The sequence below is a fragment of the Tauraco erythrolophus genome, chromosome 4, assembly GCF_009769465.1.
Source record: "Tauraco erythrolophus isolate bTauEry1 chromosome 4, bTauEry1.pri, whole genome shotgun sequence".
Taxonomy (NCBI): Eukaryota; Metazoa; Chordata; class Aves; order Musophagiformes; family Musophagidae; genus Tauraco; species Tauraco erythrolophus.
Genome location: NC_141468.1, coordinates 36,308,232 through 36,324,200, shown reverse-complemented (window position 1 = coordinate 36,324,200; position 15,969 = coordinate 36,308,232). Strand labels below are relative to the sequence as shown.

At 46.5% G+C, this 15,969-nt stretch overlaps 1 protein-coding gene across 1 annotated transcript in view; it reads left to right on the top strand.

Annotated features, from left to right (window-relative positions):
• The first annotated feature begins 1,745 nt into the window (after nt 1–1,745).
• The window catches only part of SLC38A1 (solute carrier family 38 member 1), a 36,688-nt gene continuing 22,464 nt past the window's right edge, over nt 1,746–15,969 (top strand). Inside the window, 2 exon segments of the mRNA XM_086610391.1 lie at nt 1,746–1,780; nt 10,374–10,586. Coding sequence (XP_086466517.1) covers nt 10,468–10,586 — 119 coding nt within the window. The 5' untranslated portion in view covers nt 1,746–1,780; nt 10,374–10,467.

Genomic DNA, 15,969 nt, shown 5'->3' with positions numbered 1-15,969 from the left:
ATAAAATGAATTGTGGTAACTGAACATATCGAATCAACAACCTTTTAACTGATAGTCAGCCTGATACACCTTTTTTTTCAAAGAAACAAAGTAGAGCTTCTTCTCATTCCCTACATCAAACCACTTGATCACATCCACTACATAACAGACATTTTTATTTAGTAATTTGAGGAGGTTGATTGTCAGTTCAAGAGAAATAAGTATAATTGAATAAAAGTGAATTGCAAATACTTCCTTCTCTGCTCTCAGGCATGGCCTGGTGCCTTGCATATAGGGCTGGGTGGGGAGTTAAGCCCCTGACTTGGCATCCGACCCCATATCCTTTGCTGATCTGAAATTTCTGTGGGGCTGTGCAGGGTGCTGCTGTGAGCCCCAGAGAGCTTTATGCTCATGAGGAAGTGTTGAAAGAGCAGCCCTTGGCTTAACGACCTCGGCCAGCCAGCTCTTCCTCTGACTTCACTCTCAGTGCCAGGTTGATGCGGCCCTTGTCCTAGTGGGGTGCGATGGGTGTTAATTAAATTACTGTTTGCACAGTGCTTCACATTCAAAGAACTACCCTAGTGAAAAAAAAATAACGCAGTACAAGCACCAAAACGAGAATCCAACTTGTACATGCAAAGATGGTAATTTGAAAACCACAGTTCTTCATGTGCATCACCTGCCTTTTTGGCTTGACATTTAGGACACCCAGGAGGGGAACTTCCAGAGTAAACATCTCAAGAAGGTGCCGGCTGAGATACCGCGAGAGTTTCCCAGTAGCTGTTTCCCCTCCGTGGATGGCCAGGCAGGCTGCCCCCAAACCCTGCGCTCCAACATTCTTGTACTCTTTGCCTCGTGATATCCCGTGCAAGTCATGCATCGCGTGGGGTGAAACCAAGGACTGCGGTCTCAAATTTGTCAGCCACAATGCCGTCTTGCTTCAGGTTTGCTCTTAAATAGTTTTTTGGCAAGCCAAAAAGCTCATACAACACTTTCTAGAGATTGGTACAGAAATAACGAGCTACCGCAAATCATCTTGTACATCAAATCCCCCCTTCACGCCTGAAAAGCGTGTCTTGCCTCAGTCGGGAATGCTCTGACCTCTCACACAAGTGGCAGCATTGGCAGCATATACATTTTGCATGACGAAACAGGAAATTGGGTAACATCATCATGCCAGATCTTCCGTGGCCATTTCAGGGAAAACGCCACAAAAATCCGGCCTGCTGGCCGGGGGGGCTTCTCCTGCGGGCAAGCCGTCGTGTAAAAAGAGAGAGGAAAATATTTTGTTGTTGTTGTTGCAAAAAGAATAAAACGTTGTTTGTTTGGGTTTTTTTTAAAAAAAAGACGCTGAACGTACATGAGGCCGCGGAGCGGGGGGGTGCGGGGAGCCCCGTGGGTGCCCTGCCCGGGGGGCCACGTGCGAACGGGCGGCCCCGCCGAGGCGGCGCCGCGGGGGCTCCGCGGGGCTCCGCGTCCCGCAACACCTGGGGGCGCGGCCCCGGCCCCGGCCCCGGCCTGGCGGCGCGCCCGGCGCGGCGGCGCGCCCGGCGCGCTCCCGCCTGCCCGCCCTCCCGCCCACCTCCACATGCACACACCCGCGGCGGGAGGAGAAACGGCATCCTCCTCGCCGCCTTCGTTTCGCCAATTTAATTTCCCCCCGTCCTCGCCCCTTTTTCGTAGTTTTTAAAAACATTTTATTTTACTATTATCACTGTAATTATTTGTCGCGGTGCTCCGGCCGGTTCTCGCCGGAGAGGGTGGATTATACGTCGGGGGATCCCGGCGGCTCCTCGGGAAGGTAGGCAGCAGCTGATGCAATCGGGGGGAGACGGGTCGCGGCTCCCCGCGCAGCCTTTGTCTCCGCGCCGCGGACGCGCAGCGCGGGCCGGAGCCCGTTGCGGGCCGCGCTTTGTCTCCGCCGTGTGCGCAGCACCCCCCCGCCCCCCCCCTCGCCATCCGCCTCGCCCCGCCAAATGTGCTTCCTCGGCCGCGGGCACGGAGGATTTCGAACCCTAAAAATGCGCGCAGCGAGCCGGGGAGGGGATGGAGGAGCCCAGCGGCATCGTTGCGGCGGGGGTCGCGGGCGGGAAGGGGACGGGGACGGAGGAACCGGCCATGCGGCGTCTCCCCGCGTCTGGGGCACGCTGCTGGGCGGTGAAGGGCGGGGGGGGGGCAGATGCTGCCGTAGGGAGCCGCTGCGGCGTGCCTTTAAAACAAAACGAAAAGAAAACACAAAAACGGCAGTCAGCAGCTACGAGCTTTCGCTGCAGCGCCAAAAAAAAAAAAAAATTAAATTAAACAATAATAAACGAGTTTCGCCCTAGCAAGCGCGATGGCTGGAACTGCGTGGCTGGGCCGCGTGTGCCGCAGCCCCGGCAGGATGCGCGGCCGCGGGTTCAGCCCGGCCTTGCTGGGAAACGTCCCTGCCTTGCGCTTACATCCCGCGCTGCCACAGGGTCGGTGGAAGTTTCATGGTATTCAGAAAATGCAGGCTGGGCCCACGGCGGGCGCGCGCGTGTGTGTTTGCCCGTAAATACATAGTAACAGCTAAGCTGCTCGCTTTCCGTGAGCCAACGGCGAGAACGAAAATGGGCAGGTTTGAATGCCAGGGTACGCGTTTGCTCACGTGTGTATGCGTCCGGCTTGCTCTTATGGCAGAGGGTTCGTTCCATTGTTTTGCAGAGTTTGTGAAGCAACCTGTAGCTAGGATGTGTCTCCTTGCGAAAGAGGAGATGAGGAGGTGTGTAAACCCGTGCTGTGTTTATATGACATTAGAAGGACTGAAATAAAGCCGTGTTTGGCAGCTGGTTTTATGGAAGACGAAGCTATAGTCTGCTGGTGCCACCAGCTGAAGCCACCTCATGTCCTTAGGCTATTCAGTGTCCCACGGACCTCTTCGGGCCTTTCTAGTAGCCTCTATTCCAAATGATAGTAACCTGTGCTTTGCGGTGCTTCGTTCACTTTCAGGTTTGTTTAGATTTTACTCGCGCCTTGAAAGGCAAAATAACGTGGAGCAGCCGTTGTTCGAAAAGTAAAGTATGATTAAAAGATCCTTGTTAATTGATAAAATGCATTCTGGAAGAATAAAAAAGACATTCTGAGTCTAACTGTCTTAGATCAGAGGTAAAAACAGCTACATTGGGAGAAAGAAAGAGCATCCTTCCATCTAACTTTTACTTTATTTGTTTCAAAACAAAAGCCTCTACAAGGAAGTTCCATCTGTTGCTCAAGGATATAGAGTATCAATAACTGCCCTTCTCAGGCTAGGACCCCACGCCGAGATTATGCTGAAATCAACTGGCAAAATCCGCCTGAAGTCTAGGAATTGCTGTATTGCCAGTGAGCAGAAGCCTTCTGCTGTGGCCCAGTGGAAATTCACTGACTAAAATGGGATGTGCTTCACTGTCATACCAAATGACTCCTATTTGACTTTGCCGGTTTGGAAGGGTTTTTTGTGTTTGGTTTTTTTTCTTTTTAAGAGGTGCCATAGAGAGAGCACTTCACTGAAGCACACTGCAGCATCCTCCTCTCGTTTGTCACTTCAGACTATTTATTTATGCTGTAGTTGGACCGACTGGGCTCTCCAGCCCGGGTGAGGATGGGAGACATGTTGGCAGCGAGTGATCCGCCTACCCTGGTGCAGAGGATTATGCCCGAGTTGTTTGAGGCTTTCTGCAGACTACCGTAGAACATGGAGGATCAATTGTCCTCCGTGTCCAAATCCTGCTTTTGACAAGGGTTTTAAAGGACGGAGGGGGAGGCAGGGCTCTCTCAGCCCCTCTGCTTTGCGAGCTGCTCATCCTGGGTCTCTGTCCTACATTTCGTCAGGGTTTTTGGGTTTTGGGGTCTGTTCTTTACCAGGGGAAGAGTGATGACTGAGCAGAAATGAGACTCTCGTTCCTCCTGTGCTCTCCTCTGTCTTTTTCCTCAGCCTGCTCATTTCTGTAGAAACACGTTTAGCACCATAGCATGATAATAACTGTCGCTTTGAAAGTTTGTATTATGAAGGAAAACGAGATGTTGTGGGAATATTTAAATATTCTAAGCCTGAATTCACTTTCCTTTTTGATAGGTATTATGCTGTGACCTTAATCCAATCCAAGAAGTCTGAGCGGCCACTCTTGGGAAAAATGGCAGCTTTTTCATGTTAGAAGTGTTTCATGGACCTTTACCAGTTAACTTTCATAATATTTGTGTAAGCTTATCAGGTAAACATCACTCTGTCTTTTACAGTCAGGAACATAGAAGCAAAGAAATGACTTGTAAGCTGGGACGGGGAAGGAAAAGTGAGTTACAGATGAACTTATGCAAAGGGTTCTTCCTTTCGTAGTACAGAATTTATTTAAAATGAGGAATTTCAGAGCTGCTATTTGGCCTTTACAAATACATGTGGGTAGTCTGTTTCGTTGCTGTAACCCATACAGCCCCGCTTGTACAGCGCTTCCACCTTCCATGGAAGACAAAAAGTCGTTTATTTTGTGTGGTGCGTTCTGGGATTTCTTCAGCAAAACCAAGACTGTTGAGGGGGTTTCATAGAATCATAGAATGGTTAGAGTTGGAAGGGACCTTAATGATCATCTAGTTCCAACTCCCCTGCCATGGGCAGAGAAATCCTCCACTACACCAGGTTGCCCAAGCCTCATCCAACCTGGCCCTGAACACCTCCAGGGATGTGGCATCCACAACTTCTCTGGGCAGTTTCACAGAGAATACAATTAGGAAAAAATGTGACTATATTCCTCTGCCAAATGCCTTCCCTAAATTGACTGGGAAGGGCTCAAAACAAAAATGTACTTAAAACCATTTTCCTTTATGGCTCATCTTTAAGTGTTTTGCCTAAAGTAATGAATCACTGGGTGAATCAGACCAGGATTTTATGATTCTTATTTGCCTGCCTTTGATCAGCTGAGTAGCCTGTCGAGACTTAATTTGGGACTGTCTTCCCTTTCTTTATGGCAGCATGAAAGGGCAGCGTGGAGAGCGATGGGGCAGAGCAGGAACGTTTTCCTGTTGCAGCACAAGGTCACGCTGTACAGAGACAGACTGAGAATCCACATTGGTTCTCGTCACTCCTTTTTTATAGCAGCATCCTCTTCCGAGCTTCTTCTCAAGTCTTCTGTCACTTGTTTTTTTCCCCCCTCCAGCCTTATCTTTTACCTGTTTCCATCCCTTGCGCTGTGGGGGCCATATGAGAGAGAAGGACTCTGGAAATGAAAGGTGATGGCTTTGCAGCCACCAAGCAAACAGCTGCAGCAGCTGGAAGGCCTTCCAGCCGCTGCACTACCCATGGCCCGGTGGTGTTGCCGGTGGGCAGGACAGGCACGTGCCGACACCTCGGTCGTTCTCCTTGGAGCCCTCGAGCCCACCAGGGCTGGGCCACTGGTGGGGCCGGGGTGAACCCGCATCCTTCCGCCGCTGCTGCGGCTGCATCCTGCTGCAGAGGGGCAGGTCCAAAGAGCTGGAGGCAATGACATTTCAAGCGCTGCAGATGTTTGCTCAGTGGATGTGAGTCAGTCCTTAATTTCCAGCTCTTTGTTATCTTGGTGGCTCTGCTCTGATCTCTCTGTTTCGTCCTTCCTGTAGATGAGGAGTAAATCGGGGAGGTTTATGTTCCGCGTCAGGTGTCACTAATGCTGAACAAAAAGGAGGTAGTTGCTTCCCTGCCTCCTAACGTGACACTGTTACGTATAAAGCCTATTACCGCTTTTTGTCATTTACATGAATAGTCCGTACGCAGAGTTTCAGGCTCTGTTTCATTATTTATATCCATGGTGTCTTACCGGTCATATTGCTCTTCTTTGAAAGAACTTTCAAAAGTATGAGCAAAGACAGACGTATCACATCTCAGGCTTTGCAAGAATAAAAACAGCTGTGTGTGAAACTCAAGTGCTGGACCCTGAGGACTCATAACGGACCAAGAGGAGCTCTTGGCAAAACTCCCTTTGAGAGGAAAGTTGAGTCATATTTCAGCTTTTAAGCAAATTATCTTGAATTCCATACTTAAAATTGCCTAGTGTGTCTTGGATATTTGCCGTCCCCAAGACCATTTGACTGCGAGTAGCGCTCAGTGAATGAAGTGCCCCGGTGAGCAGGCAAGGGCACGTGACAAAAACCATACCCAGAGATGGGCGAGACAGTGTCCAACCAACCATTTACTCAAATGCCTCTTACATTCTGGGTCAGCTTTTGGACAGCCATGTGTCTTAAGATAGCGATTTTTGAATTATGTCATTTACAGGATATGAAAAAAAAATGGCCTGTGAATTAAGCCATCACCATTACCACCAGAGTGATGATCCTATTGCAGCTTCTAGTAGAGTGTTTTCTGGGATTACACCTGTCCAGCCAGGTACTGCCCAAAAGAATTCATGCTTGAGCCAGCAGAAGAAATAAAGTTGTATTACCATATTTTTTCTGATACTTCTACTGTGGAATTTTAACAGTCCAGAAAACTGGGGTTGCAGGGATGTATTTTTTTTTATGTTTTAGAAGGCAACAGAGAAAATGACCCCAGTTTCTTGGAATGTGTTTTAATGGCTTGTGAAGGTCTCAGTGTCCTTGAGAAAAAACAAACTCATTTTATCTTCTTGTGTCATCTCACAGTCCTCCTTCTGAAGTCTGTGACCAGTTGTAATGTTCCCCATACTCTGCAAGGAGCACACACTGAAAAATTATCCATAATGAGTTTTACAAGACATGTCATGGGATGTTTCAAGAGAAAGCCAAGCTCCTAGGCCAGAGCAGTGCTTTTTCTACTAAACAGGGGGATGAATCAGCTACAAAACACAGACCTTTTAGATTCCTTTAGCAGGGTTGTTAGCTCTTTCCTGGTTTTCTCTCAGAGTGATTCCTGCTTCAAGGAGGAATGTTTGCCTATCCGAGTGGAAAAGCTTGAAATAAAGATCAAAATTCTTATTTTCTTGTTGATTTAGTATATATGTGTTTGGGGAGACGTTTGATGGCAGGTATCTGAAAGTTTTCTTTCTGGGAGGTTTAAGGTTGGGCACACAGACTGGAAGAGATTGGGATTGCTACAGTCACTCTTCAGATGATTATTTACTGCCTTTCAATGTGAATTAGGAATAAAGCTCAGTCTAGGAACTTTTGCCAACATTGCTTTTCTTATTTGCATTTATTTAATGATGTTTCTTGAACGAAAAGACCTTGAAGTAAAAAATTACCATGCTGCTTCCAGTAGCTCAGCATCAATGTACAGTGAATTTTTACTAGTCGAAGCAATTTTTTTTTTTTCTTCCCAAAGCTTTGGTGGCACCTACACCCGAGGTGGCGACTTGCTTATCTTGGCTTTCCCTGTGTCATAGCTCTCTTTGTGAGCAAAGCTACTGCATTTGCAGGGAGCAGCTCAGCGTGGCTGCAGACCCTCCCGTGGGCCGAGGCAGATTGTCCTCTGGCAGCGCCAGGCTCTGCTGTAGAGGCCAAGTGACAAGCCTGGAGTGGACACTCAACTTTGTAGGGTGTGAAGCTGGTTGACATGAAGCCTACCCTTTGGGACTGCAGATTTTGTTTAGGCTCTACCATTTGTCACGTCTGTGAACTTGAAATTTAAAATAGGCGATTTGAGGGTGAAATTCACATGACCGCCTGTACTCCACTGACTGTGGAAGGTGCCTAGAGCAATTAGCAATGGCTAAAAGTTTGCTCTGTATATTTCTAAGGTAAAGTTATCTTTGCAATAAATTTGCAATTTGCATAGAGGTTTTTTTGCCAGGTATCGCGCTCCTATCACCCTTTCCCTCTGAATCCGTAAGCACTTCACAAACTGAGTGTTATTGTTGCTATTATCATCTTAATTTTACAGATGGAGGTGCTAAGGACGAGGTGGTTATCCTTGCCAAAGATTTGTGATGAGCTCATCCTGTGACAATGAAAATTTTAGTCCCCAGCCCCACCACTCTCTCTTCACCCTCCTTGTGTTTTGGCGTCAAGATCGGGTTTTCTCATCCTTGGAAGTGCAATGCATTATTTCACTCAACTTTTTTTTTTTTATTTCAGGGGTTTGTTGTGGTGTTTTTTCAGTAAATCACTTAACCTAGCAAGAACCTGAAGCAGATTCAGAAATGTGCGTGCTGTCATGCTGCTTCAGGAGCAACCTGACTGCCTGAAACCTGGCACCTGCTGAAATGCTTGCTGGTGCTTCAGCTGGCACTGCTTGCACTAAGATTTTGCTGCCTCTTTGTTCATTCCATTTTTCATAGAGTTTTGGTTAAAACAAACAAACAAAAAGGTCCTTTGCACTGCAAAGATTTGGTTTTGCTGCCGGTCCAGCCTCGCAGCGTTTCGGCTACAGAAGGACGAAGCAGGAGCTTCAGGTCGGTGAGCTGCGAAGTCTGCTCTCCAGCACGCTGTTTACCGCACAGGAGCGCTAATTTCAGCACCTGCTTTTTGAAAGGCTTAATGGGGAATTTATTAAGCACAGGCAACGTCAAGGCAGTTCTGAAAGTCCTCCCCGTGATGCAAAAGGCACCCAAAGGGAAAGCTGGATCTCAGAGGAACCTTGACACGGGTGTTTAAATGCCAGGGGGTACGGATCTCGGTACAGAGGTGGTCACGTCTATTAAGGAATTGTTTATTTTAGGAACTCATGGTCACAAGAAGCTTCAGGATTCAGCAGCCTCAGTCCTTGCCACCTCAGCAGCCACCGTCTCCTGTGGCTTTATCCTTTTATGAAAAGATCATGCTGCTCTTCCAAAATAGGTAGACTATTTTATCCCCGCAGCCTCTGGGAAGACTGTTCCAGAATGTCACTGCTAAAACCACCCTCTGCTTGCCAGTCTGCATTTATTTATGAGCAGCCTAAATCCACTTTTTTTTTTTTTTTTTAATTGTTCCAACATTTTAATACCCGAGCAGTCGCTCCCCTGGTATCTGTAGTGGAAATCCCCTCTGTGGAGAAGCTGAAAAGGACCCAGCTCACATCCCCCGCCATCCTCGCACCAGGCTGTACCAGGCCCTGTCTGCCACCATAACCATGTGCATAGTTGCTCCTTCAGTAGTAGCAAAGAGCAGATCCTGCCATAGTGTAAGCCTCAAGCCTCGCCTGTAAACTTTGCACCTGGAATTTGTACAGTTTAGGTTCTTGAGGAAATGTTAAGAACACACATAAAGTTCAAGATAAAATTACTTTTCTGAGAAAGTATTTACAGGAAAAAAAATACCCGTGCTCATTTGCAAAGCCCTCTTCCACATGATGGGGATGTGGTATAAACCAGAAGTATTGGGTCCTGTAAACTTAATTTGAAACAGGCAGATGTCATAACTAAAAAAGTGAACTGTGTCCTCCTGCCTTGACATAGTGTCTGGCAAGAGCTGAGGATGCTCCCACTTCTTCGGTTGCATGCAAGCAGGTTGATGGTTTTGAGGTAGCTCTGAGAACTTGAAAATATCCCCAAATTAATCTGGCAACTGAGCGTTCACCACGTACCCCAGGGTGAATAGTTGCTTGGCAATGCTGCAGGAAATTCATTCACAAAATGGGAATTGAGAGAGTTGTGGTGCAGGAGCTTGTTTGTGAATAACATCCTGTTGCCTCAGCGCCACGCTGGAGTTGTAGCTCAGCCGAGAGTGGTCGGGCGCTGGAAAATATTGGTCTTTCAGTTGATTTGCATTGCTGATGAGGAAATATGTCACTGTTGCAGACTTGTCTGGTCTGCCTTTGGTGTTATTCTTGGTGCTTTTATGCAACACATCTATCAGAGGAGAGATCACCTCATCTCTAGATAATAACTGCTTGACACAAGATATACATTACTCTTTCTTCCTATGATACATGAGCTTAGGGATTTGTTTTTGTCTGATTCTGTCCTTGTTCAGAATGAGTTTAACCATATACAAAGCATCCTCTGTACATCCTCTTTTCCAACAAACCTTAACATACTCAAATACTTGGAATACAGATATTAGCGGAACAGAGTACTCTATCCCTCTGTTCCACCCCGTTAGCAATAGCACAGACACAATATATTTTATATTTTGAAGTAAGAATGGAGAACATAGAGAAGACGAACACCAAATAGTGAAATGGGACTCGGACAAGGAAATTGTTTTTATTCCGTAATTTGTAGGTGATTAATCTTTTTTTCCTGAAACAAGTAGCATTGGTTTGCTCACTAGTTTATAAATACAAGTACAGTCTTCAGCAGTTGGTTGTGGGATCAGGTAAATTTGTAAGGTTAATGAAGTCGATCTCATTAAGGCATATAAGGTTACTACTGTTCTGCAATGCATTTAGATTATAACCTGAGGTCCTTCTAACAATACGAAACTGGTTGGTAAGGACGGTCCCTCTTGTCCAGGCTTCACTGGCTTCTTCTGGTGATACTGCCTGCTATTGGTGTTATACATCTTGGGTCTTTTTCTTGTGTTTTATTTAGGTTGCTGACACTGGGGCTGCAGTTTACTCACGTGATACCAACCAAATACTAATATTTGGAGAAACACTTGGATACCTACAATTCCTCACCCAGGATGCCTTTCAAAGCTGGATTAGAACTGACTGAATTGCAGAATATGACTGTCCCTGAAGATGATAACATCAGCAATGATTCAAACGATTTCACAGAGGTGGAAAATGGCCAGATAAATAGGTGAGTATTTTTCCACTGACGCTGCCTGTGCTAAGAAACACACTGTTTAAAAACAGCATTCTAATTTTCAGTATACGTCTTGAATTATTCATTACCAAGTCATGCTCCATTTGAAGATGTAATTTGAATTTCATATGTGACATCTGTTGGGCATAGGCTGCAACAGCAGATAAAGCAAACAGTGGCAATTTATTCATCGTTTTGGATCTTTCAAATTAGTCTAATAAAATGCACAAAAATATGATGTAGCAAAAAGCCAACATTTTGAAATGTCTGCTTGCACACAGCAAAGAAGTAATAATAATTAATACAATTAGATCAACCGCATAATGTGGGGCAAGTCACTTTGTTGACCTTTGATCTCTGATGTGACAATTTTAACCTGCCTGGCCACCTCTGTGCATCCAAGCTCTTGGGGATTTACAGCTGGTGGTGTTGGCAGCAGACATAGTCCTGGTCCATGTTCGCAATTCGGCAAGGTAAACCGGGCAGTGGCTGTTGCTCCCTGAGGCAGGGATGGCAAGAAGCTGGTAAAACAGAGACGTATACCTAACAAATCAAGTTTAAAAAAATACATCTATTAATCAATCTTGTTGAAAATCATTATGTTTAAATAATGTTTAATCATTGCTGTTTAAATCAAGCTGTAGATTCTTCCTATAAGCTATACAGCCATTTCAAAGAGCAGCCTGTTCCACCCCAGAGTGGTTCTCCAGGCCTTCCTACCAGCCTCCATCAGGTGCTGAGCCCTCCTGTTTACAGCAAAGACCTGCTGACAAGCCCTGTTTGGGTTTTGTGAGCTGTAAAACAAGGAGCTGTTTGTTGATCAAACTTCCTGTTCAAATATTGCAAACTCAGGTGGAGCACACCGGCTGGCCGGTGCCTGCATAGGGATCCAGCCCTGCCTGGCACTGGTGCCACTGGGAAGCCTCTGCGGCACATTGTCCTACTCCTGTACTGCTGGGCTGCTGCTTGTGTTTATGGTCTTTGAAAACCTCTTCTCTTGCCCTTTCTTCCTTTTGGCTAGTGTAGAAACAAAATTAAGAGCTGTTTTTTCCCAAGTGAGGTTAGAGCTATGTGGCTCTTGTGGCCGCGTGGGTGGACGAGGAGCTTGGCGTCGTGTGCGGGAATATGCAACCGGTGTTGGCTGTACCATGCATGCAGCAAAATGAGCCGATCATACTCCAGGACCAAGCAGGGGCCCTGGCTGGTGGTACTGGCAAAAACCCCCCAGCAGGAGGGTGCCAGCTCGCCTCCTCTGCCGCCCACCCGGGGGAAGTCCTGGAGCGGTCGCCAGCTGTGCCGTGTAGCGATGCGACCGCAGCGCAGCTGCACTGATGAAGATTAGAGCTGGCCGGGAATTTTCTGATGCAACTGCTTTGATGGAAAGTGCCAAAACGAAACACAAACCACTTGTTAGGGGGAAAAAAAAAAAAAGAGCAAGGAAAAAAGCCCCTCCAACTTTGCCAAAACAAAAGAGTTCCAGTATAAACCTGCTTAACTTTCCTGCTGGCTCACTTCATAAGGCAAGGAGCTCGGGGCTGACAGCAGTAAATTTGCTCTCTGGAGCCTGCCGAGGATTTATATCCTTGAGAGGAGAAGGAGTGGCTGTACCCAGCTGACTGCGCCTCCCCAGCGCTTTGGCTGGTGCCACTAGTAACTGTTAGGGGAAAGCCCTGTTAGCGCTTCATCTTTCAGTGAATGTTTATGGAGGGTGGGGAAAAAGCGTGCCGTATGTGCCTGATCCTCAGTGGTCATGATGTGCTTTGTGGAGTTAGGGTGTAGTAAGCGTGACAAGGTCTGGGTTGGATCCAGACTGCCTATGAGAAGAAGAAGAGCGGAGTGAGGAAAGAGTGTCAGAAACTCAGAGACAGAACTTCTGATTACTGTTCTGACTCTTCAGGCAGATGCACATATTCCACAATTTTCCATTCCTTTCTGGATAACTTTTTTCCCTCTGCAGAGCATCATTTGGTTGTAGGATGTAGCCCATTACAGTTGTCTATCATCCCTCTGCCGAGGTGCTCACAGGATGGCTACTTACAACATATAGAATCATAGAATCATAGAATGGTTAGGGTTGGAAGGGACATCAAAGATCATCTAGTTCCAACCCCCCTGCCATGGGCAGGGAAACCCTCCACTACACCAGCTTGCCCAAAGCCTCATCCAACCTGGCCTTGAACACTTCCGGGGATGGGCATCCACAGCTTCTCTGGACAACCTGTTCCAGTGCCTCACCACCCTCTGAGTGAGAAATTTCTTCCTTGTATCCAATCTAAATCTCCCCTCTTTCAGTTTAAAGCCGTTGCTCCTTGTCCTATCACTACATGCCCTTGTAAAAAGTCCCTCTTCAGCTTTCCTGTAGGCCCCCTTTAAGTACTGGAAGGCTGCTTAAGATCACCCCGGAGCCTTCTCTTCTCCAGGCTGAACAGCCCCAACTCTCTCAGCCTGTCTTCATAGGAGAGGTGCTCCAGCCCTCAAATCATCTTTATGGCCCTCCTCTGGACCCGCTCCAGCAGCTCCATGTCCTCTTGTGTTGGGGACTCCAGAGCTGAACGCAGTATTCCAGGTGGGTCTCACGAGAGCAGAGTAGAGGGCAGAATCACCTCCCTCGACGGACTGGCCATGCTTCTTTGAATGCAGCTTGGGATACGGTTGGCTTTCTGGGCTGCCAGTGCACATTGCCGGCTCATGTTGAGCTTCTCATCCACCAGCACTCCCAAGTCCTTTTCCTCAGGGCTGCTCTCAATCCATTCTCCGCCCAGCCTGTACTTATGCTTGGGATTGCCCCGACCCACGTGCAGGACCTTGCACTTGCCTTGTTGAACTTCATGAGATTCTCACAGGCCCACCTCTCCAGCCTGTCAAGGTCCCATAATAATATGTAATATGGCACATGAGTTTTGCCTTATTTCCCAGTGTGTTCATGTTCCCCTCCATGTCTGAAAAAGAGTTTCAAGGCAGCTCATGCTGACTACAGCTTCCAGCGCATCAGCATGTCGCCACCAGTGCAGCCCCATCATCCCCTGGGGCTGAGCCACCCCTGGCCCACTGGCCTGCACAAGCAACTCCGCGCCGACAAGGGTGATGAGTAAGCGGGCAGACCCTGCTCTGTACCCTGTGCCAAAACACATCCTGGAAGGATGTGGTTATTCCCTTTCTATAACTATCTTGGCAAGCATCCTGTCTCCATGGAATAGGAGGTTAATGGGCATACGCAAGAATTTTGAGCTGCCTGGCACATGGCGTGAGGTCTTGTGAAACTCCAAAGTCCATCAAAATCAGTGGACTTTTCTGTTGATTTCACTTGAGCTTTAGATTAGATCTGTAATTTTCAACTAACTTTTTGTTGTTGTTTCAGCCTGTTTGATTTTGCACTCTGTATTTCATTTTAAACGTTTTTTTCTCCCAGTGCATAATTTTTCAAGCTCAATGTAGAGTAGAGTTTTTAAGCGTCTTTTGGAGAAGCTACACCAGGGTGAATGTGATTCCAGGTCTGATTGTAAATTTGCTCTTGGAAAAGAATTCTCTCGTTTCCTTTGGATTTCCAGCCTTTTATGGCCTAAATATGTGTTTATATGTGCAGTTGTATGTAGGGAATGGATGTTGCTTGGAAGGGGCTGTATTGGCAGGGGTTTTTCTTTGTACGCGATTCTGGGAATGTCAACAAAGAGACTTGCATCAAACCCAGACATGGATTTGGTGACTTTTAACCGTGTATCCTGGCTATAAAACTTTGCCATCTCTGCATATAACTGTAAACCAGTATTTAGATGACTGACTTACTCCTTATCTGTAACTGTGACCATGCTCTCGGGAAGCTGCTGTCTTGGTTTACAGCTACTAGTAAGTTTTGAGCACCCCTCATTCAGTTAACAGGGTTGTTAGTAGGTATACCCAGGTGTGGTCCAAGTTTCACAGTGTAAGTCAGACAGTGGTTTCTTCTGCATTTCTTGTTCCTGCCTGCCCTTGAAATCTTTGCTGTTGCTTAAGTTAGCATTCAGTTTAAGAAGCTGCCTAAGGATAAAGTTCTGTCATCTTGGCAAAACTAGCTTTCCCTAACAAATGTTTAAGACATTGTCAAATATGACTCTAATTTAGTTATGTTTAAACATATCTGAGATTGCTAAATGGTTTTTGGCTAACTCTGCTTAGCCAAAATGGTTAGCTCGGGGATATCACCACAATCAAACATTTCTCATTTAAGTCCTTTAATAAATTAAATTTGGAAACCACAGTTAACATGGTCCTTTTAAAACCACTTTATCAATAAGATAAAGTTTCTACTTTGCACTAAATCAAACCAGAAAAAGATTTGATGAAGAAATTCTTTCCAAGCCGACCACGAGGCTTCATGCATTGCAAAGATGAGCTGGTTATTTTTTGGCCAGGATATTTTATTAATGTATCTGAAAAGTTTTGTATAAGCTGTTCATACTTGGCTGTGATGTAGGAAACACAACAGGAAAGCAGAAACATGTAAGAACAGTTATGTCTTTCAATGATGAGTAAAGTGTTTGAAATGAAGACAACAAACAGCACAAATGGATTTCATGCTTGTCAGGGAGTCACAAGGCTTTGATGGCACAGACGGTCCTACTGCGCATTTCCACAGCACCTGTCACAGTGGCCTCTCGTCCTTGGGAGGGCTGGGAGAGGCGGGAGTAAACAGTCGCTTCACTTCACTCGTGTCGTATTTATAAAGGTCAAAGATACAACAGACATGCTGTGACAATGAATAGCTCGTTTTCTAAGCACATCTATTAAGCAGAGCAGATGCGTGTCATGGTTTAACTAGAAATTCCAGTATTCCAACATATGTTCCCTTTCATAGGCTATAGGGAGAAAAAAAACCACCCTGAAATTAAAAAGATGTTTATAAAAAGCAAAATCTTTGGAAAATTAATTTCTGTTGAATCCATTGGATTACCTTCCCCCTACTTCTCTCTCTTTTTTTTTCTTTTTTTTTTTTTTTTAATTTGAGTTCGGTAATACATTCCATTTATGGAAAAGGCAGGTGTACATATGGTACGTATGTGCCACCTACTGAGTGTGGTCTCGAGGCAACCTTCTCGTCTGGACTTGCAGGTTAAGTTGCCTGCAACAGCAAATGCAGCACGGCCCCAAATCAGGCAGACTCCACATCCCCCACCACTGCATCACTGCTGAGCTTTCTGGGCAAGTCGTCCTGGGGCTGGGAGGCAGGTGCTGGGAAGCGCCATGTAAAAAAGCTGGGCACAATGCTATGCACCTCGTGATTTGGGAGCCTGGTAGCCACATTCCCATGTCCGACTTTGCCCTCTCGTACACATCATACAGCATTAATGGAGAAAAATGTGCAGTGTGATGTGGTAAACGTGGGGTGGATAAGGAGCCCAGC